Consider the following 22,971-nt stretch of genomic DNA (forward strand, 5'->3'; position numbering starts at 1 on the left):
AGGCAAAAACGGCTCATTGAATATTGATGGGAGTGATGCACTGGGTACTCGATATGACGTGAAATGTCAGACGACTGCAATTTTAAAGTGGGGATTAAAGTGGGATCAGAGATTACTTAAAAGAAGACGATGACTTGTTACTTTTAGAATTATAATTTTCAAAGTGCTCAGATGTGTAACGTTCTGATCGATTAGAAGTAGAAGAGGGGGACCTTTCGGAGGAATTTGTGCTTTGATTTTATATATAAATTATACACACAAATATTATGTTATTTATAATAAATATATAATGATGTCCCATACTTTTATGGGTTTGCAATGTGGACAAATACACTAGTAAAAAGTTAGGAAAGGACAGGTGAGAGATCGAATGTGGACAAATACTATGATTTAAGTAAATCAATTAAACATTTGAATGTAGCATGTGCAAATGTTCACTTGTAGTACATGGATCGAATTGAAACATCACATGGCTTGCGGACGAGGCACATAGTGAATAAGACACTTGTATACCTTAGTCCAAGTTAAACTTTTTATTAAAAATAACTCCTCATCTATGGATGATTTAGAATAAGTTGGAGACTCTCAAGTTGTTTAATGTCAGGTTATTGTTTTATTTCCCACAATCGATAACAAAATTTGTCATATTTTTATGCAGAGTATCCTAATTCATTTTTTACCGCCTGATTAATGGATTTTTACACGAAAATTTTGAGTTCATGATATTGGGTGTTGTATCCAAAATTAAAATTGGGTGTAGTAATTTAAATTGGGTTCAAAATCTAAATATTCGAAAGGAATTTAATTATATAATAATTGCTATATCTATGGAATATGATAAAATATTTTCACATCCCTAATTTTCTTTTTAATACCTTTGTACATTCCTTCTAAATTGCATGAGGTGAGTTTAAAATTGGCGTATGGAATGACAAACCTATTGATAATGATATTGTGGGTTTTTATATAGAAATGTTCAACCACTCCCCCTTTTGTGCCCCGTCCATATTAATATGTCTAGTGCTTGTGGACTTTGGTTGATTAGGATTGCAGGTGATATGTTTATATTAAAAATCATTGTGTGATGTATTGTTTTTGTGTTTTGGTTACCTACTTTTTGGTTGTAGCTTGCACCTAGAATCAAGATTTGCTAGATTGATCTCTTTTAAGTAAGACTCGAGTCAAGGGTTAGTAGGAAACATGCAATGGTCAAGTGATTGATTGCATTAATTGTAACACTATCGTTACTCTTTGAACAAATTGGAGATTACTTTTGTTGGATGAGTTTGCCGGAAGTTTTTTTTTTCTCTGTCCTATGAGATAAGAAGAAAAAAAGAAAGGAAAAGTAGAAAAAAATTTGGTTAAGATTAGTTGCACTGATCATTTTTTTATAAAATTTTAATATATTTACAAGAATATCATTTATTTTATTGTATTTATAACAATGCTATTATCTCTATTTTATTATTAAAATAATAAAATAAATATAAATACATTTTTTAGACAAATAAATTAATTTTTTAAGTTATTCTATTCAATTTTGATGGTAAAAACTGAAAATCAGATACAACTACGCTTATATGGGCTTCGGTTCACGAATTGCTTGCTATTCAATGGGCTAATTATTGTAGGCGTGGAAGCCAATAAGGTCCATGAAATTTTTGGGTTCCGTGGGCAAGTTCAGCCCGAGGATGAAGTCCAATTAGACACCAAAATCTAAACTTTCTCGTCTGATTGACAGATATACAGTAGAGAACCCGCCAATGTAAATCTCCATCCATTTCTAGTTGGTCTCTCTGGTATTCTCTAGGGTTTCCTGTCTTCTCTTTGAATCTCAACGGCAACCTAAGTACGAGAAAAACATCCTACCTCGTTTTATCTCTCACCGTGACTGTTGATAAAGATTTCCGCAATGGAGGGAGGAAAAGGTGGAGCTTCCATCGTAAGTGGTTTCCTTCTCGGCAATCTCAAATGAAGCATACGTTTTCCCTCTAGTTCGTCGATTCCGGCTTGTTTTTGCTCGTCTGTGCTCTGCTTTTTTATTCCCATTTTTAGTGTGTTTTTGGTCGGGGAGAGATGGGGAAGTCGGGGGGTAGGAGGAAGAAAGGTGGGAACTCCGCCCCATCGGACGCCTCTCACCCTTCTCCCGCAGCTGCCAATGGTGTGGATTTGGACTCCTCTCTCTTTCTGAAACGTGCCCACGAGCTCAAGGAGGAAGGAAACCGTCGGTTTCAGTCCAGGGATTATGCGGGCGCATTGGACCAATACAACAAGGCCCTGCAGCTCACCCCTAAAACTCACCCGGATAGGGCCGTTTTCCACAGCAACAGGGCTGCCTGTCTCATGCAAATGAAGCCTGTTGACTACGACATTGTTGTGTCGGAATGCTCCTTGGCGCTGCAGGTCCAGCCACGCTTCGGTCGAGCTCTTCTCCGCAGGGCTCGGGCATACGAGGCTCTTGCTAAGTATGATTTGGCCTTGCAGGACGTGCAAGCTCTCCTTGTCGCGGACCCGAACCACCGTGATGCCCTTGATATTGCCGGACGGCTCCGTGTTGCTCTGGGGCCTCGCAATGAGGCCCAGCAGGACTTACAGAGCCGCCCATCTCCGGCAGCTTTGGGGGCCTCTGCTGTGCGAGGAGCTCCAATTACTGGCCTTGGCCCTTGCTTGCCTGCTCGACCTGTGCCTAAGAAAACTGCCCCCACCGGAAATCAGGCTACCGCCAGTAGTAAGCCTGATAAACCAGTATCCCAAATTCAAGAGCAATCCTCGCCCAAAACTGTTTCAATGCCTTTCAAGCTTTCTTCGGAACCAGATTTGGTCTCCCCTTGCGGCAGCAATAGTAAAAACGGTAAGGACATCTCACTTCAACGTTCTGTCTTTGGAACAGCTTCGGTCTCAGCTGCAACTCGGTGGAGACCTCTAAAGCTTGTCTATGACCATGACATAAGACTTGCACAAATGCCTGCAAATTGCAGTTTCCATGTTTTAAGAGACATTGTAGCAAAGCGGTTTCCATCCTCTAAATCTGTTCTTGTCAAGTATAAGGATATGGAAGGTGATTTAATCACCATTACCGGCACGGAGGAACTTAGATTAGCAGAGTCTTGTGCTGACCATCTTAATCCTAAGGAGAAACCTGTAGGCAAAGATGACCTGCTTATGGTTCTAAGATTGCACGTTGTGGAGGTGGACCCAGATCAGGAGCCTGCCTTAGTTGAGGAAGAGGAAAAGCCTGCACTTGTAGAGGAGGAAGGAGTCAAGGTTGATGAGAATGGATCTCATTCTTCTGCAGGGGATTCAGTATCTGAAGGCATCGAGAATGAGGTTGCCGTTCCTAAGGCTGGTGCTAGTGAGGAAATCCAGAAAGTGAAGACTGCAGACAGTATTGGCAACAATGTTGACTGCAAGGAAGTCGAGATTGATGATTGGTTATATGAGTTTGCCCAATTGTTCCGGACCCATGTTGGGATTGACCCTGATGCCCATATAGATTTACATGAGCTTGGAATGGAGCTTTGCTCTGAGGCATTAGAAGAAACTGTCACAAGTGAAGAAGCCCAAAGTCTTTTTGAAATGGCTGCATCCAAATTCCAGGAGGTTGCGGCGTTAGCCTTCTTCAATTGGGGGAATGTACATATGTGTGCAGCAAGGAAACGGATACCGTTGGATGAGTCTTCATCAAAAGAAGTAAAGGCACAGCAGCTTCAGAATGCTTATGATTGGGTTAAAGAAAGGTACTCCCTTGCTGGTCAGAAATATGAAGAGGCCCTCCGAATTAAGCCTGATTTCTATGAAGGTTTACTTGCATTAGGACAACAGCATTTTGAAACTGCAAAACTGCAATGGTCCTTTGCATTGGCAAATAAGGTTGATTTGACAAGTTGGGGTTATGGAGAGACAATCAAGCTTTTTGACAGTGCTGAAGAGAAAATGAAGGCAGCTACTGAAATGTGGGAAAAAATAGAAGAGCAAAGAACCAATGAACTGAATGACCCTAATGCAAGCAAAAGGGATGAATTGCTAAAAAGGAGGAAAAAGCAGACTTTGGGTACCGAAGGTCAGGCCTCAGGAGAGGTACCGGCAGAATTAACGGCAGAAGAAGCAGCAGAACAAGCAGTTGTCATGAGGTCCCAGATACATCTTTTCTGGGGTAATATGCTCTTTGAGCGGTCACAAGTGGAATTCAAACTTGGCATGGGTGGTTGGAAGAAGAATCTAGATGCTGCTGTTGAGAGGTTTCAGCTTGCAGGAGCTTCCGAAACTGACATCTCAGTGGTTCTTAAGAACCATTTATTTAATGGGGTGGGGGCAGATGATGATGACAAAAAGACTTCTACTATTGGAACAGATGCAATTAAAGTAAATGGAAAGCATGAGGTTGTTAGCAGTGTAGCTGATACATGAAAGTTGAAACTGGCAAGAAATTGGTTTCATGGGCCTATATTCTGTGGATTGATTCAAGATTGGAGTGTTGCTTGTTTTCAAGGGTTTCAGCTCTAGATGATGTCACCAATGGGCTTGGAATTTTCAATTGTTGTCTGAAAGAATGTGCCATTGATAGAAAGATAGTGTTCGTAAAAGATTTTGAATGTAACATTTTCTCAAGCAACATTAGAGGTGAGTTTTGTCTTAATTTTTTCCATGATACCAGAGGCATCATATACATGACACTTGATTTACTGTCACTATTTTTGGCAGCTATTCTAGTACTTCATAACTCTTGCTCAAGTAGAGTTCATTCTCTTAGATAGCTTAGTCAAACCTTTTCCTTTCTTTTGAAACTTAATAGCAGCATTATTGCCAAGAGATAAATAGACAGAAGCTATATACAGCTTAACCAAGAGAAGGCAGGAAGGAAAAAAAAATTTACAAACCTTACTCAAACCCTTAAACAGGTAAACCTGCCCATCTCTGATATATTTCATTTTACCCATATATCGGAATGCTTTGTGTACAAAAAGTCCTACTTAGTCCTTATTGTTCCTGTAAAGAAACAAGAAGACTTTATTTGTTAGCTTCTTTTCAGATGTTTAAGACCCGAAACTGCAAGCCTCTTCTATTTTGCATTTTATCTAATTCAATAATTTGAGTCCAGATCATGGAATAGACTCTAATAGATTGTTCTTCTGCTTATGCATGATGTCTGATCGTGACTGTAGGATTACATTTCTGAAAGTATCTAGTTTTTGAAAAACATAATGCTTAAGCATAACAGTGCTCCAACAATTTGTCTGGACCTAGTTAATATTTGTGTGGTAAGGTTTGAAATTTTTTTGGATAGGAATAGTAGATTGCTAAATCCAACTCAATCTTGGTGAGCTTTAGGGACGTGGCTACTACAAACTTTGTCTCTCATAATATCTCTGCCATTATGACAAAGAAAAGATTGCAATTATGCTTGCATTCACATGTATTTTGATCGCTATGGGAAGATATTATTTCTGCCATTGCAATAGATATGTACCACTTTCTTGTGAGATAATGGTCCGTTGTATTTGCAAAAGGCACTAGACAAATTACCTGTTAAATTTCGAAAAGTTTACAGGATGAATCAAATTGTATTTCACAAATTGGCAGAGATACTTAATAGTATAGGATTTTTATCAGCCACAAAGACTATCTCAGTGGAAGAACAACTTGCATATTTTCTCCTAACAGTTGGTCAACAATAATCCTATAGTATAACAACAGAGATGTTTGATAGATCGAACTAGACCATAAGTAGGTATTTCAATAAGGTGTTGGATGATATTCTTAAACTTCACTATGATTACATCAAAAGGCCTTCAGAACGCACTCAGTCGAAGATTTTAAACAATCCAATGTTTTATCGGTATTTTATGGTAACATCACTTGCCTTCTAATAAACAATTTTAGATTAATATACAAAGTTAATCAATATGAATTTAAATGGTATAATTAGGATTATATTAGGGTTATTGATGGAACTCATATCAAAGTGAACATCCCACTTGAAGAACAACAAAGGTTCTGGAACAAAAAAGGTTATCTCTCACAAAATGTGAGGGTAACATGTACATTTGATATGTAATTCACTTTTGTATTTGCTGGATGGGAGGGATCAACAACTGATTCTTGTGTACAAAAGGAAGCATTGACTCATTGAGATTGACTCTTTGTATTTGAGGTAAATAATATATTGTATGCAATATTTTTTTATCTATTTTATCATTAATTATTTTATGTGAAATATAATTTCTATCGTAGGTAAATATTATTTAGTCGAAGCTGGTTATGCAAATCTTTCAGGATTTTTGGTTCCATATCGAGGAACTCGTTATCATTTGCAAAAATTTGGAGATAATATTCCTAGAAATGATAAAAAATTATTCAAGTGAAAACACTCATCTTTGAGGAATACTATTGAATGATATTTTGGTGTTTTAAAAGCTTTATTTCAAATGTTAAAAGGTGTTCTAAGATCCAGACAAAAATTGTAATTGTTTCTTGCATATTACATAATTATATACATAGAGTGGATTACAATGATACATTTGAATTGAAAGATGATAATTCGGGAGACGAGCTTGGTGGAGCAGGTGATGAGGTCCAATTAGTAGGTACAACGGATAATGCAGACAACGATGATAACGATGTTTTTGTGGATGAGGGTAGCTAATCAACTAACATTTAGAGGCAGCGTGTATTAGAATCCACAAGAGTAGCACAATATCAAGATGCCATAACGACTCGCATGTGGAATGATAAATCATGATTGTATCTTATGTGTCGTTCATATGTACTAAACTAGTAACTTGATGATTTTAATATTAAAGGCAAAAGTTGAATAATCTATTTTAGGTTATTAATAAAATAATTTATTTATTAATTTTTATTACTATATTAAACTAGATATTTAAGTCTGGTAATTAAAATATAGTTAAAGTATGCATTTGATCAATTAATTATTTTTAATTTTGTGAAAATATATTATTAATTAATACTATGTAAAAAATTCATTTTGTGTTATTAATAAAATTAAATTTTATTTATTTTTTAATTATTGTATTATATTAGTGATTTAATAGTGGTAATAGTGGTAATTAAAATATTATTAAATCAAGCATTTGATCAATTATTGTGGTTTAATTAACCCATTTTTATAATTAATAAAACCAATGGTTTTAAATATAAAGAAAAATATTATTAATTAATAATACATAAAAATATTTAATGTGTTAAAATCAATTTTTTTTGTTTAATTATTCCTTTTTATGCTAAAATATATCTTATGTAATTAATTAATTAATAATTTAATTTATTATATTTGTTTATGTTATTTTTATTTTTTTATAATTAATTATGTGTATAATTAATTGGCTCACATAATTACTATATTAATGTATAATAAATTATAATCATTAAATAATATACTATCTAATTTAATTAATTAGTATATTAATATATTTTATTATACATTAAATTACTTATTAATATAGTAATCATGTTTATTTTACCTAATTTGGTGTTTAAATATATTATTACAAATTACTCTTGTCCATACTAACACTAAATTTGAAATCGAAGTTAACGTAGATGATTTGAAGTTGAAGTTAATGCATTCAAATAAATTTGAAGTTCAAATTATGTTGATGTGTTGACTAGTGTTGACTAACGCCCCCTCTGCAACCTCTGTCGCTCGATTCGGCAGAAACTAGCCTTCTTCCTGGAAATCGAAGGTTAGTCATATTAAACCGTTCTTCTTGTTTCGGAATCGTTCCTCTGCCTCTCATTTTAATTTTCGTAGAAGTCGGTGCTTGCTATTCGAAATTCCATGCTTCTCTGGTTCGGGAATTTTTTTCCCATTTCCTGCTTCCTGGAAATCTTCCCTTTTTCTGCTTCCTGGAAATCTTCTTCTTTTGAAGACGATTTAGGAACCTTTTTTTTTTTTTTTTTGTTAAAATATGCCTGAACGATTTAGGAACATCAAGTGTTCGACGAAAGTTCCCAGAGACACTACGGATAGAGGAAAACATAGAGTTGAACATATTAAAATAAAAAATTGTTCGTTTGGAAATTTCCCGAAAAGCCAATCAGATAAAACTTTTCTATCAACCTTTCTGTTAAAGAATAACAGAGCTGCCCACGAAACCATCATCTCAGCAATGTCGAAAGAGTCAGCTTCTGTATTGGTTTAAAACAGTTCCTTATTAAAAGAGAGCCACTTAATTGAGTTCATAATGATTTAGGAATTACAAGTGTTCCTCACTGCCTGTGGTCATACTTTCTGTTACATGTGTATTGTTACCCATTTGAATAACAAAAGTGATTGCCCCTGTTACGGGCAGTACCTCACTACTAACCAGCTCTACCCTAATTTTCTGCTTAATAAGGTCAGTCTGTTTCTACAGGTTTGGCTTTATTGTTGCTTTTTCTTGGTTTATCACTGTTTGTTTCGTTTGCTGTTTCTGCGTTTGAGGCTTTAGTGGAGTAATGTTAGTGGTAAATAACTGTTCTGTTTGGCTTGGTTTTGTGCTTTTTATGTATTTTGAATTTGTCTTGTGGAACTATTCGGTCATGGATGTTAAGCTCAGTAGCTGAATTGGAGAGCATTGGGTTTCCTTTTTCTCTTACATGCTAATTTCAGCAGATTTTTTTTCCAGCTACTGATATGGGCGTACACAATTTGTAGTACTACTTGCTCAACTGGTCCTGTATTCATTGTTTAGACTTTTTTTTTGGGAATATTTTTAACTAGTCTTTAGCTGTTGCTATTTAGTTCATGTAACTCTGCAGTGTCTAAATTATTTTGCAGCTTTTTAGCTTAGAATGGAGCACGCGTATACGTGTAAAAAACTATTCTTGTAAGCTTGAATTTTCTTTCTTATTTTGTTGCCCTTTTTCGTTTCCTATTCTGGTAACTATGTGATAACTTGTGCCTGCATCGTATCTTTCCCATTGCGCACGTTTGTCAAGTCCAACCTTTTTACAGCTGAGTTCTTCACCCAAGATAATAATATCTTACAATTTTTAGAAGCTTTCCTTCGGTTGTTGTCACCTATGATCTTCATATTACAGTCCTCAGTTTATGTCGCATCATGTCAAATCTCTTTTTCTTGTGTATATGACAATCAAAATTGAAAATTGTATGCAATGGCAGAAAAGTGATTTTATTTTATTTTATGTTTTCTAGCTGCAGTGTATTTTGAATGATTGAACAGCACCTCAATTAGATGCAAGAATCATCATCAAATTAATTCCAATGAGTAGGGTCGCACTTTTACTCAACCAGCGTTTACTACCCATATGTTCAAAGGAGAAAACCTTCGGAACCCTGCTCTGCAGTTATAGTCGTAGTTGCACCACCACTGCTCCTAACAATGCTGACCCAGTACCAGCAGCAGCTGTATCCAAATTGATGGCAGATGTGGGTGCACTGACAGAGGCAGTGCTGCGCCAGGAGGATGAGAAAGAGTGGAATGATCAGGAGTTGATTCATATAGTGTCCTCGTCTGCTCCATTCACACAGGGTCATCTCCTTGAGGTCATCCGTGGTCTCCGTGATGCCAACAAAGCCCTTAAATTCTTTGAGTGGTGGTCCTTTGCCACCAAAGAAAAGAATCCACAAGCTGTCACTATCCATGGACCTACTGCCTATGAAGCCATGTTTAAGTTAGCCAGCAGACAGCAACCTAATTCTCACCTCTGCATTCAGCAACTCCTTCAGAAATCCAGGGAGCAGGGCTTCTACCTCACATCAACTTCTGCATCCGTAATTCTGCGCTCCTTTGCTCATGCGGGACTAGTTGATGAATCCCTTCAAGTTTTTCTCAACGATATTCGTCCACATTCTCGTAAGACCTACCTCTACAATGACATTCTTGAAGCACTTTTGCTTTCACATTCCAGCTCTGGGTCACACTATCACAGTCATGCAGCTGACCTTGTTCGCGAGATGCTGCAACACCCTGAATCAAAATGCCGGCCCAATCATGTCACATGCTCCATTCTCTTTTCTGCTTTCCTCAAAGAAAAAAATGGAGGAAGCAATCCGAATGATGTTATAGTTATTGACCTCCTCCTTGAGGTGGCAAAAATGTGCCAGGCATTTCCTAATTCTGTGCAACTTACTCAGTTGATCAACAAACTCTGTAGAAGTGGAAATACCACCAAGGCTTGGAATGTCCTGCACGCTATGAAGGATATGGGTCGCCCCATTCATGTCCCTTCTTTCAATACTCTTTTGACTGGCCTTGGCCGAACTAGTGATTTCAAAATGATGAATCAGCTTCTTGTGGAGATGAGGGACATGGGTGTCAAACCAAGTGTTGTGACATTTGGGATCCTCATAAATTATCTATGCAAGTCTCGCAGAGTTGATGAGGCCTTACAAGTCTTTGATAACATGACTAGGGATAATAATGTTGGGACCAAACCAGATACTGTAATTTTCAATACTCTAATTGATGGCCTCTGCAAGGTTGGCAGACCAGAAGAAGGTCTTGCATTGCTAGACAAAATGGGATTGCTGTACGGAAGTTGTCCCAATACAGTCACTTTTAACTGCTTGATTGATGGGTTCTGCAAAGCTGGTGACATTGATGAATCTTCCAAACTGTTTTCTCAAATGATGAAACAAGGGATCTCTCCAAATGAGATCACATTAAACGCAATCATTGATGGAATGTGCAAGCATGGGAGGATTAGCTCTGCCATCAACTTCTTTCATGAAATGTGCACAGCTAAGGGTCTAAAGGGCAATGTCATCACTTATACTACTTTAATAGGTGCATTTCTTCAAGCTAACAATGTAGATAGAGCGATGCAATTATTCAAGGAGATGATGAATAATGGCCTTTCTCCAGATTCCATCACATATTTTACTTTGATTTCTGGGTTGAGCCATGCCGGTAGGCTGGAAGAAGCATGCTCTGTTGCAATGGCAATGAAACAAGACGGGCTTTCTCTTGATGTAGATGCCTACAATGTCCTCATCAATGGGCTTTGCAAAAAGAACAAATTGGATAAGGCTTATGAGCTGCTCCAGGAAATGGACAAGGCAGGTGTCAAACCCAACCAAGCCACATTTAACTCTCTAATTTCTTCTTTTAGTAAATCTGGTGATTTTTCAACTGCACATCAGCTGATGAACAGTATGGAGGAACCTTCAGTTGTTACTTTTGGTGCTTTGATCCATGGATATTGTGAAGCTGACAAACTGGATGAAGCCTTGAAACTATTTAGGGACATGAGAGTAGCTCCAAATACTGTGATATACAATATTCTGATTGATAGTCTCTGCAAAGGGAACAAGGTGAATTCTGCCCTTAATCTTATGGATGAGATGCAAGTCAAGGGAGTCCTCCCTAATGTTGTTACTTATAATGCTCTTTTCAAAGGTCTTCGGGGGAGGCATATGTTGGAAGAAGCATTTGAGCTAATGGACAGGATGAATAGACAAGGGTGCAACCCTGACTATATCACTATTGAAATTCTTACTGAGTGGCTGTCAGTTGTTGGTGAGACTGCCAGATTGAGAAACTTTCTTCATGACAATGAGGATTCTGACTCATGTATGTAGTGTGTGTCTGGCCTCATGTGTACATCTTCCTTCAGGCGTTCGTTGTTCTCACTATATGCGGGATTCGAGAAGCCGCTTTGACCATCTTCTTGTTCAATTTGAGTTTCACAGGGAAAGACTCCAAAAGGTTGTTTGTGATGTTCTTTCTTTCACAAGCTTTTTCTTCTTATTTGATTTAAGCACTGAGATTGAATTGCCCCTGGAATATTTAAATCATCCAATTGTCCAAAATCTTGATCAAGTTTTATAGTCAAGAAAATATTCATGTTTTGCTTGTCAAATTGAGAACAGTTGTTACGAAAAGAACTGCAGGGTGGCCAAAGAAGATGAGCACTCCTGGGGCGTCATCAGAGTCTTGTAGATTCTATGTGTCTAATCAAACTGCTTCCATAGTTGTCTTTTTTTAGGATAGATTCCTTCAAATAAGAGACGCCTAATCAAGTACTGATTCCATGAAATCAAACGTAAGCAAAAAGTTTAGTAGTGCCTGTATGGTTCAAACTTAGTCTAACATCTTCAATGCTCATTACAATATTCAAATAAATGATTTGCAATATGATCCGTCTCTCTTGGGACAGATAATCAAACAACAAAGAGATCCTCCATACAGTTTCCTTTGTGTGGATAGCATTACCTGTCTCAGGCAACATTAGACATAATGGGAGCATCATAGGCTAATATGGCATATGAGGTTGCCATTGCAACTTGTTCAACTCAAGGGGGATTGATCTTCAAACTACTCAACCACAATGGTAGATAGGAGGCTTAACTTACTTGCATTAGGTAATTGATGACATCTGAGTACCGAAAGTATTTATTTTTATGTCCTGCTGTTGTAGATATAGACTCATAGACAAGGTAAAGTTTGGCAGTACACCATGGTTCCCTAACTTGTCAAGCCACCCATGATTCTGGCAAGTCAATAATGATGTAGAGGTTGATGATTTGGTTCGGGGGGTCTGTCTCAATCTGACCCTTGTATCACGCAAGAATAAGTGAGACTCAGTCTATGGTGAGTCTGACTCAAACTGCCTCTTGTCTGACCTGGGTGATTCAAGTATGATTCTGTTGGACTTGGTCATGTCTAGTCTTATTTAGGGTTTCAAGACAAGGCTGGACTTCAGAAGGGTCAATGGAGGATGAATATTGTAACTTGTGGTAGACTGGCAAAAATTGACAATTGTTAGAAAAAGATTTATGTAGACCACCTGCCAGTTTTATTGATTCAAAATTGATTGTTTTGTGAAACACCTCTTTTCTGGGAAACTTTTGCTTTTAGGTGACATTTCTGGAAAAAAAACTTTTGAGTTTGTTCTCTTGAAGAAATGTGCTTGTAGAGTCACTTACTGGTTTGAGCTTTCTAGTAAATCAGCAAATTATTTCGATATCCATTGACAACTAAGTCAATATGGATCCCTCCTAAAACCCAGGTTTATAAAGCTTATCTATTTAATGAGGTGTCAGGCCTTGATGCAAACCTCTGCTTCTCTAGATGAATAATAGTTCCCACTGCCCCGTGTCCCACATCTTTTTACACATTTGATGCAGGTGACAAATGGTGAGCAGCTAATTTCAGTTAATGTGTATAGGTGGAATGTTAGTAATTTACCTTTCTACTTTTATCGTGTTTTAAATCTAAGCATTATGATGAAATAACCTGTTGAAATTCAATGGAACCAGTCATAAATGAACTAGAAGGAAAAAAATAGAATACCAATTGAAGTAATTTAAATAATATTACCTTCACAAGCGACCTTCAATAACTATGCTGTACCTTTTACTTCAGTAGATTCTTTTTTTTTATTGGGAAAAAAAATCAATTTGAACGATTCTTTGATGCAGGATACAGCAAATAATGTGGATTGCAACTTTATCATGGGTCAACCAAAAGGCAATGAGAAAGTACTCTGTTACACCGATGTTGTTCGAAGGAGAGACTTGGAGATCCTTAAGAGTGTCCCCACTTCTTCAATGATCGCATAATGAAATTATATTGGAGCTACCTATCTTCAAAGTACACCTCCCAAGACATTCTTCTTGTTCCTCCTTCCATCTCATTTTGGATAATAAACTGTTCAGATCTTTCAAGTCTTAAGGATTTTATCGAACCCCTCAAATTGCCACTGAGGACATTAGTAGTTTTTTTTTTATCAATGATAACGTTGATGTGGGCCTTACTGAAGGTGGAAATCATTGGAGTTTGCTTGCATATGATAGGAACATGAATGTGTTTGTACATCATGACAGCATAAAGGGATCAAATGGTCGGCATACTCAGAAGCTGTACGAAGCCGTGGTAGGGTTCATGACCATCAATGATGGGGCATCTGTACCCTGATTTACCCAAGGTCCTACACCTCAGTAGGAAAATGGGTATGGCTGGTTTGTATGTCCTGGCCATTGCTGAAGTGATATGTGAGTGGTACAAGAATGGATGCCAGGAAAGTGGGACTGATGGTTCACTGTTTTAAAGGAGTCGGTGGGTGGACATGCACTGAGTTGAGGACTGAAATTCTGAAACTAATTTGGGGTCTTATAAATAGTGATTATGCTGAGCCTTAAGAATTAGCTTTGCTTTACTGCTGGCTTGCACATGGACATGGCTCTCAGATGGCAAGACCCCATAGACAACATGATCCAGATATACCAGTCCACTTCTCTAAGTTAATGTGACAAAGTATGTGGAGTAGTTTCATTTTTGAACATTTCTACAGAGTTGGATTTGTCTAATTATTGGTAAAAGACTGTATATTGTATTCTTCGAGTGTATTTGATACTAACAGGTTAGAAGAATTTGTTTTTACATTGTGAGAAGCTGTCGGCCTTGGGTAAAATTATGCTTCAGTCTGGATTTGATATTAACTTTCTGAGCCTCCTTATACTATTGCAGAAGACAGCGGTTGTCTGTGCTAGTGGTGACTTCACTAGGATGCAGCTCTTTTCTCTGGAAACTTTTCTCTTAGCCTTAAAGTTCAAAAAAAAAAAACACAAACTTTGTTGAAGGCAGCATCTGTCGACTTCACGGCCATTTCGGAATATAAAATTTTCAAGACTTTTGAGTCTCTTCAAAATAAATATTTCTGAGACGGTGTTTCTTCCTCAACCTGAGATTCCCATCTCCAAGACCCAGAAGAGTCCAACGTGGACAAATCCATAGGCGATAAACAGCCATTCCCAGAGGTCAAATATATCGGTGTTCAAGAGTCCATGAAAGACTGAAGAACGGCAACACTCAGATTTTCTGAAGAAGTTTAAAGGGAATGGTATTGTAACTTTCTCCGTGTCAGTTCACAATCCAATCGAATTGAAGAGTGAAAAAAACCAAGTCCAGAGCCAGACGCGTGCAGACTCCGCCAACCCAGAGATATCAGTTGCATTAAACTCGTTTCTCTCTTGTCAACAACTGAAACCTGGAATATCTTCCTGGTCTGGTCGTCTGCTGCTCAGGTATTCAACTTTCAACGAACCAAACTGGAATAGCTGGGTGAAAAAAGACAAATCACAGATGTGGAGAGTTGAAAGAAGACAAAATGTTCACCTGCTTTTTCTCTTTTACCAAATGATAAAGATTGAAGATAATTAAGACCATTGAATAATCAAGACCAGCAGCTTTCATTATCTTAAATAATATATCAATTGCCTGTGTCATGACTAATATTTATTCTGTATTTTATAAAAGATACCTGACACATATTGATCGAAATTTCAAATGCTGATGTTTCTATTATTTTCAAAGGTAAGAACTATTTGTATTTTCATCCTTTGAACACATTTTAAACTCTCATTGCCATGAGATAATATGAACCCAATTTTTTTTCTTTATATGCAGAAAGCTTACTTCATTGACTACATAATTTGAAACTGCAAATTTGTGACTGAAACTTGAAATCCCTAAATTTTATTTTCTTAGCAAGAAATTGTAAAGCTCGAGGAGAAGAGATGAGGAGAGAGGTGAGCCCACAGCACATACAGCTCCCTCAGCAAAGGTGATAGACATCCATCAGTTCATGTGTACAGCACAGCTTACGGAGTATTTGCAGATAGAGATGAGAAATGTGGGTCCTATTCCTCTAGTGGCCTATCCCCTCTCCTCCACCCACCCTCCCCCTCTAGTCACTGTCTGTTATTATTACAATCTTTAAAGCATGTACCATCACAAAAGAATGCATTTCCCGTATAGTTCTGGTCCATTCAGCCCCTCTTAGCAGATTTCAGAATTTGGGTAGAAGAAAGCATTTCAGAGGAATTCTGGTTCTTACCCAGACTTCTTTACTCTTTCTAAATGATTCTGCTTGTTTGTTTGCTTCGATTCAATGTACTTGTGATTGAACCCATATTTCAGATGGCTTACTAGAATTTTCCAGTATCGTGTTGGTTTCTCATCCCGTTGTTCATCTTCTGCTCAAGTTGAACATGAAATAGCTAATCAGGTATAAGCTGACTTGATTTTGATCCTGACAGAATAGACTCCTTTTCTTCTGTATTCAGCATGTTTGTTTGACCGCTAGAAGTTTTTCTGTTTTTTCCCCCACTTTTAATAAAGCTCCTTTCTCTTATCAAAAGTAAGAAAATTTTCTCTCTACAAAATAACAGGATTGAAAGTAAATTAAAACTTGTATGGTTCTGGAAGTTCTGAAAAGTCATCCTTTCTGTATGGTTTAATTCAAACTTGTAAACTGTTTATGCCAAACTCTGGTTTCCATCTCCATCAAGTCGGTTACATTCCCATTAAAGACTATGAACTCACCAAACATAGAGAGTTGTCCATTTTAAATCACATCAAGTATTACTTAGGTGAATAGCAGCCAGCATGAGAGTTCTAACTGGGAAAAAAGGAAGAAGAAAGAAAACCAGTCAAAGATTGCAAGAAATGGCTTCGGGGTCCCATTTTTTTTGTCAATTCATCCTCTTCTTCGCAAGCAAACGAAAAGATCATCCTCATCTTTCCTTCTCTGCCCAAACTCTTGTCTCCTCTGTCTCCATTAATTTATTCTTCTCTTCAGTTTAGGTAAATCTGACTAGAAATTTTTTATGATTCTCTCCTTTTTGTATAGCTCTCACGTCAGGTGTAATCATGTAATCAAGTAGCTTCAAGCTTTTAATAATTAAGATAATTTGGGTTCACTTTTGCTCAAACTCAAGAGTGCTGGTGGCATCCAAGTTAATACTCTTAAGAGGTTCTTTAATGAATACAAATTAGGGTTGATTCATGAGATACGATTAACCAGGAAGATGTTACAAGTTAATTGGTAGGAATGGGATCATTTGGGTGCTTAAAATTTTTCTAAAGAAGCATCCGATCTCTCTTCATTTTGGAGCCACTAACTTCGCTTCTCCAGGAAGAAATCAACACACTAGAAGCAACTACTAGGGAAATTATTTGCAAGGGACTTCCAAAATAGGTTCTCAAGATAATACATTTCTTTACGCTAGGTCTAAAAATAAGGGTTTTTTTTTTTATGAAAATTGAGAAATGTACCATTAACGGTAACAATGACAACAATAAGAAAAAATGCTAACTCAAAATAGGCGAATGATTTGAAATAAACTGGACATTTCGTGATCAATTAAAATTAAAATTTCTACCTAAGGATCCATGTCGACTAGATGGACCAATAATTTGAGACAAGAAAAAACGGATTTTGAGATGGGGATGAAGATGGGGAGTGGGAGACGTCTCTTGTGAATGAGCCTATTTTTATCTTTGAATGAATCCAAAGGCTTGTTCAAACATGGAAACCTATGGTCAGCCACTGTTTAAACCAGAAATATCAGGTACCTTCTTTAATGTGATATCAACTTGTTTTGAATAACTCAAACTCAGAAACGGTGAAAATTTCTTGAAATATAAAAAGGGTAGACTGAGGAAGCAGCAGCCACAGTGGTCCCTTCTAAACCTAAATCTAAATAAGGGTAAACAATGGAGGAAAGAGGATGCTTTTAAGAAACAAAGAAGAACCATATGAAGATTAGGATTAGAATTGGGAATTGAGAACGAAGTAGGACCCATGCCAGTGAGTCACGGTGATGTAGGAGGTAGTGGGGGCTGCCTAAGCGGGGACCCACCAGGCAGCCACGAAGATGCTTCATCCGTTCCCCTTTCCTGAGTTATGTCTTGCCTGAACAAGTCTCCCTGTCTGTCCATCTCGCTCTTTTAAGCGCCTATAAATTGCAGGCCTACCTCCCCCCACTTCTCATAACAGCATCTCCACAAACTCGCTTGGCTAGATTATAGCTTCTTAGAGCTTCATAGAGAGCAAGCTCCAGAGGGCTCCAGAAGGCTGTGACATAGATACAGTTGAGAAGAAATGGCGACCTTCCCAGTCATCAACATGGAGAAGCTCCAGGGAGAGGAGAGAGGTGCCACCATGGAGTTGATAAGAGATGCCTGTGAGAACTGGGGCTTCTTTGAGGTATATCCACAAATAGGAAATGAAACGAGCACGCTGCTTGCTGTTTCTGTATTCTGCTTCTTTTGTTTCTTTCTGGGTTTTTCTTTTCTTCTTTTTGTTTTTAAAGTTAATGGAGTGTTAGATTCTGTTGCTGCCGTTGTTGTTCTCATGGTGGGGGTTTTGCGATTTACAGCTGCTGAATCATGGGATCTCGACAGAGCTGTTGGACGCAGTGGAGAGACTAACCAAAGGACACTACAAGAAGTGCCTGGAGGAACGGTTCAAGGAATCGGCAGTGGCGAGCAAAGTTCTGAAAGGAGAAGCAGAGACGAATGTTAAAGACATGGACTGGGAGAGCACCTTCTTCCTTCGCCATCTCCCCGTTTCCAACTTGGCTGACATCCCTGACCTCACTGATGAATACAGGTAAGACCCACAGAGCCAACAAGCAGGCCAGCTCCCTTGGTTCCTCCCCTGCTTGCCTCTAGCTACTGACCTCTCAGCTCTGAAAACTGTAGCACTTTGATAAAGGAATCTCGTAGTTTAATAAATGGAGCTCTACCTTCTCTTGTTTCTGCATGTTGAAACCACTATTTACTTGATTTTCACGACCAATGAATACCATTTTCTTCTTCCATTCTTTATTCATCATCGTTTTCAGCAGCTGAAGATTCCTACTATTACTCTGATAAGAAATTGCTACTGCAAGATATCACATTTAAGAAACCGTAGTTCCATCTGCCAAACATCAGTGTCATTAGTCTTTTGATTAACCAAGGTTTAATGATGAATTAATCAGGGCGACAATGAAAGAATTCGTGGCGAAATTGGAGAAACTGGCAGAGGAGCTCCTGGACTTGCTATGCGATAATCTGGGACTGGAGAAGGGTTACCTGAAGAAGGCCTTCTGCGGGACAAAAGGACCCACCTTCGGGACCAAGGTGAGCAACTACCCACCATGCCCCCGGCCGGAGCTGGTCAAGGGACTGCGCGCCCACACGGACGCTGGAGGCATCGTCCTCCTGTTCCAGGATGACAAAGTGAGCGGGCTCCAGCTGCTGAAAGACGAGGAATGGGTGGACGTCCCCCCTCTCCGCCATTCCATCGTCGTCAACATCGGGGACCAGCTCGAGGTGATCACCAACGGCAAGTACAAGAGCGTGATGCACAGGGTGGTGGCACAGACGGACGGGAACAGAATGTCCATTGCCTCCTTCTACAACCCAGGCAGCGACGCCATCATGTACCCGGCACCGGAGCTTTTGGAGAGAGAAGCCGCCCTGGAGGAGAGCCAAGTGTACCCCAAGTTCGTGTTTGAGGACTACATGAAGCTCTACGCCGGGCAGAAGTTCCAGGCCAAGGAGCCCAGGTTTGAGGCCATGAAAGCCGTCAACTTGGGTGCCATTGCCACTGCTTAATCGCCTCAAATTCATTGCGCTATGCTACTCAAGAGAGATGATCAGTGATAAGAATTGAGTTTTGCCACTTTTGAAGGTCTTTTTTCTTCTTTTCTGGTTGGTGTGAGTGACTATGTGTGACAGTGTGTGTCCTTCAATCTACCCTCAAAAGTTGGAATTTAACTCTCTGAAGTCTATAGACTTGTCTGTAAGTGAATACTAAAATGGGTCTCCTTCTACCTCTGGTAATTCTATATTAAATTATATGGACTGATCATCAGTTCGAGCTATCCAAGCTCTATTCTATAACATAAGCGTAACAGGATCCCCCGTTTTTTCTTCTTCCAGATCAATAGAATTCTCTTCTCTCTCTCTATCTCTCTGACTCTCTGTCTCTGTCTCGAGGATTGGGCCTTCTAAGTTCAAATTTCAAAGTCATCTACTGCTCTCCCTCTCTGCAATCCACGCCTGAAGCAGAAAGCTTCTGGTTTCAAAGTCAATTTACTGCTGACAGGTGGTGATGAATAATGAATAATGATCGTCTGGAGGTTAGAGTGTCGGTAAAGTGCTACTCGCGTCGATGATGATGATATAAGAACGACGTGTCTGGGGAATATACTGTCACAGAGCACCTAACCAGTTTTGAGGAAAAAAAAAAAATCCAGATAGATTGATTGTACTCAATTGTTTACTACCTTCCAAAGAACATAAAAACCAACATACCTGAGACACGTACAGTAATCAAATCTTTACGGGTGGTTAGGAGACAAGACTAATCACTTATCACTCTTTGAAACTCGAAAAAGCAGCTCAACTGATCAACTGTAGTACTTGTAATATTAGCTTCTCTGTTCACCTGCTCCAACTGCTACTTTTTACAGATCAAATGGGACGAATGAGTTTCATTCAAGCATCTGTTTAATCAGTTCAAAATTAGTTTACATTTTGATGATTGACGACTTGGTTTAAAAATTAAAACAAGAAAAAGAAAAACTGATGGTAATAATGTTGCGATAGATTCAATCATTCATCCAGAGACAAAAAAAAGTATTTTCTGCAAAAAAGAATCAAGGAGAAAGGAGAGGATGTCTGCCATGATAATATAAATTGGTTGAATATTGTGAAGAATTGGGACTAGAAGCATCGTGAAACACTACCAGGAAAAAGGGATCCTTTTAACTAATGATGACATTTACTCGTCGGTAAGCAGATAAAATATTCAAAAAATTAAAATTAAAAAATAATTTAAATGCAACAAGACCTTCTTATTGAATTGGATGCCGAGGACAATCGGGATTCTGACGGAAAATTTCATCTTCATCTTCATGATTTACTCCTTTTCCTGCTCACAAGATCGCGAATTTGACCCTTTCTCAACTATAAAATCATTATAAAACAAAAACTAACAAAAATTTAATCAAGAGAACAGTCGATAAATATAAAAATGTAGAAGAGAATACGTGGTGCATCTCTGTGGTGAAAAATAATGGAATCGAACCCTGTTTGGAAGAATTCAGAGTTGGTGTAACTAACGGTCTCAGCAGCCATTCCAAATCCCAAATCCTAAATTTGAATGAAGACGAAAATATTAAATATCTTTTTAACATGTATTTTTTCATTTTACCAATAACTAAAGAATCACCTTTCCAATGATACAAGTACTTAGAATTTGATAGATCAGACCATTAACAAAGAGATACAAGAAGAAGAAGAATTAAAGAACAGTACAGACAAGCAAACAAAACAAAAACAAACTTACGGAATGGGTATGGCGGTAAGTTGAGAAAAGCGATCGCCTGAAGAATCCTAGAGCTGCGGGCCGGCCGTATTCCTGACTTGTAAAGAAAAAGGATAGACATGATCAGGCATACGGCTGGCGGTGGCCGACTTGCCGGCGACCATGACCTGAGTGCAACAAACAGATGGCGCTGGCATGCTAGAGGGCTGACACATTTTCCTTTTCTATATCAAAAAACAACTGTCTTTGTTTTGGGTTTATCACTTATTTGGATTGGATTTTCTGAGATTTTTTAGCTTTCGATATTGGGTCAAAATCCCAATGGAATATGAGAAGGTTTACAATATGAGATCAGTAATGCAAAAACGGTTTCCCACTAAAATAGCTGAGATACGTTGAAAATTTGCTTTAAATTACTTGTCTTCCGCGCTATTAACTACTCCTCTTCGGGTAACAAGGAAACAGAAAAAAGTCTTCTTCCTCTTTTCTCCCCTCCTCCCTTCCGCCACCGAGATCGGTGCCTTCTGATCGCAGGTAAATGAAATACGACCCTGACCCATTTCTTGTTTTCATTGCAAAATGCTGGTTCTTCCACATCTCTTCCGGTTGTTATTCGGTTTTCAGTCGTTAATGAGTTCATGGGAGTGAATCTCTCTCCCTTGGCCTGATGTCTATGTTGCACTCAATGACCTCTCCGCGGTCGGGAGGTCTCACTTGGTTTTAGGTCTGGTTTCTGGTTTTGTATAGCATTCTTTTTTTTTTTTTTTTTGTTCTCCTTTATGGGTTTCGGAATTTGATGCCACGAATGTGGCTGGAATGGCTGCTGGGCAGCTGACGCCTTCGTCTGTTTCAGACTCTCGAGTTCGAATCGAGATCGCCTGCAATGCAGAGGGGAGGCAGATGGAAAAGCCTCAAAGGGCTACTTGGTATGGGAGGCTGCTGCGGGAGCCTATGGGGCATCGGAGGCGAAATGCGGATGCTTGTTAGGGAAGGCAGCAGCGACGGAGAAAGGGGGGAAGAAGAAGAGACGACGGAGATTCTGAGTGGGGGCGGTCAGACCGCAGTGGCGGACGAAGGCTGCGAGCAAATAAGAGGGACAGGGATGAACCTGGCCATGGCCCTGGCGGCGGAGCGCCATTTCAGGGCCGTCACGGCGCAGCAGCAGCAGGAGGAGGAAGCGTGCTCGACGCCGTTGCGGGTTTCGTTGATGAGGCTGCTGGAAGAGGGGGAAGATGCAGCGGCAGCGGAGAAGGAACAACGAGAGGACAGGGAAAAGAGCAACCGTGTGTGCTGCGTCTGCATGGGAAGAAGGAAGGGTTCGGCATTTATCCCCTGTGGCCATACTTTTTGCAGGGTATGCTCCAGGGCGCTTTGGCTGAATCGAGGCTCTTGTCCCCTCTGCAACAGATCCATTCTCGACATCCTCGACATCTTCTAAGCAAGCTACCTGTCCCTCTCTCTCTGGGGAAATGGAAAGGAATCTAGAAAGAAGAAACAATCGCTACCCCATGGATCTATCTTCATTGGTTGGCGGAGAAACAGAGAACTGATAAATTTTGCACCGTTAATCGGTACTCTGTGCTTGTGTCGCTGTACTCACCTTCTCTGATTTTTCTTCAACAGGATGAGAAATTTGTGTTATTTTCCCACTCCCGAGGAACCGACTTTTGCCATACTTCAACAGGCGAAAGAAGAGGCTACGAGAGGTTGCATTTTGAACTTTTCTTCCGTTTGTAGTTTACCTGTCAGTTTGCTAGCTTTGTCACGAAAAGCTCCTCTGGTTTCTTATATTTATTCATGCCCATATAACCAAACGTGAAACTGATACACAAATCTGCGGGAAAAGTAGAGAATTTAATGCAAATGCTGGTCCTATCTAGCCAACGATAGACAAGGGGT

At 39.0% G+C, this 22,971-nt stretch overlaps 4 protein-coding genes across 4 annotated transcripts; all 4 read left to right on the forward strand.

Moving 5' to 3' along the window:
- The first annotated feature begins 1,770 nt into the window (after positions 1-1,770).
- On the forward strand, positions 1,771-4,682 carry LOC137943234 (protein CLMP1-like). The gene has a single exon (XM_068788927.1). The coding sequence runs from the start codon at positions 2,077-2,079 to the stop codon at positions 4,405-4,407; it is 2,331 nt and encodes a 776-aa protein (XP_068645028.1). The 5' UTR covers positions 1,771-2,076; the 3' UTR covers positions 4,408-4,682.
- Positions 4,683-9,184: 4,502 nt separating this feature from the next.
- LOC137943235 (pentatricopeptide repeat-containing protein At3g61520, mitochondrial-like) lies at positions 9,185-14,323 on the forward strand. Its single transcript, XM_068788928.1, has 2 exons — positions 9,185-11,672; positions 13,388-14,323. Exon 1 carries the CDS (start codon positions 9,227-9,229, stop codon positions 11,543-11,545), a length of 2,319 nt encoding a protein of 772 aa, XP_068645029.1. The 5' UTR covers positions 9,185-9,226; the 3' UTR covers positions 11,546-11,672; positions 13,388-14,323.
- A 3,412-nt stretch (positions 14,324-17,735) lies between these two features.
- Positions 17,736-19,520, forward strand: LOC137943236 (1-aminocyclopropane-1-carboxylate oxidase-like). Its single transcript, XM_068788929.1, has 3 exons — positions 17,736-17,958; positions 18,131-18,363; positions 18,737-19,520. The coding sequence occupies exons 1-3, from the start codon at positions 17,854-17,856 to the stop codon at positions 19,353-19,355; spliced, it is 957 nt and encodes a 318-aa protein (XP_068645030.1). The 5' UTR covers positions 17,736-17,853; the 3' UTR covers positions 19,356-19,520.
- A 2,435-nt stretch (positions 19,521-21,955) lies between these two features.
- LOC137938848 (uncharacterized) lies at positions 21,956-22,510 on the forward strand. The gene has a single exon (XM_068783919.1). It carries the CDS (start codon positions 21,956-21,958, stop codon positions 22,508-22,510), a length of 555 nt encoding a protein of 184 aa, XP_068640020.1.
- The last annotated feature ends 461 nt before the right edge of the window (positions 22,511-22,971 follow it).

This window comes from Aristolochia californica, unplaced genomic scaffold (assembly GCF_029961685.1).
Source record: "Aristolochia californica isolate CCGP_79_NKW_82.1479 unplaced genomic scaffold, dmAriCali1.0.hap1 SCAF_10, whole genome shotgun sequence".
NCBI lineage: Eukaryota > Viridiplantae > Streptophyta > Magnoliopsida > Piperales > Aristolochiaceae > Aristolochia > Aristolochia californica.

Coding starts and splice junctions, on each gene's coding strand:
- LOC137943236 (XM_068788929.1), top strand. CDS start 17,854: ATGGCGACCTTCCCAGTCATCAACATGGAGAAGCTCCAGGGAGAGGAG. Junction 17,959..18,130: donor AGAACTGGGGCTTCTTTGAG/GTATATCCACAA, acceptor TGCGATTTACAG/CTGCTGAATCATGGGATCTC. Junction 18,364..18,736: donor GACCTCACTGATGAATACAG/GTAAGACCCACA, acceptor TGAATTAATCAG/GGCGACAATGAAAGAATTCG.
- LOC137943235 (XM_068788928.1), top strand. CDS start 9,227: ATGAGTAGGGTCGCACTTTTACTCAACCAGCGTTTACTACCCATATGT.
- LOC137938848 (XM_068783919.1), top strand. CDS start 21,956: ATGCAGAGGGGAGGCAGATGGAAAAGCCTCAAAGGGCTACTTGGTATG.
- LOC137943234 (XM_068788927.1), top strand. CDS start 2,077: ATGGGGAAGTCGGGGGGTAGGAGGAAGAAAGGTGGGAACTCCGCCCCA.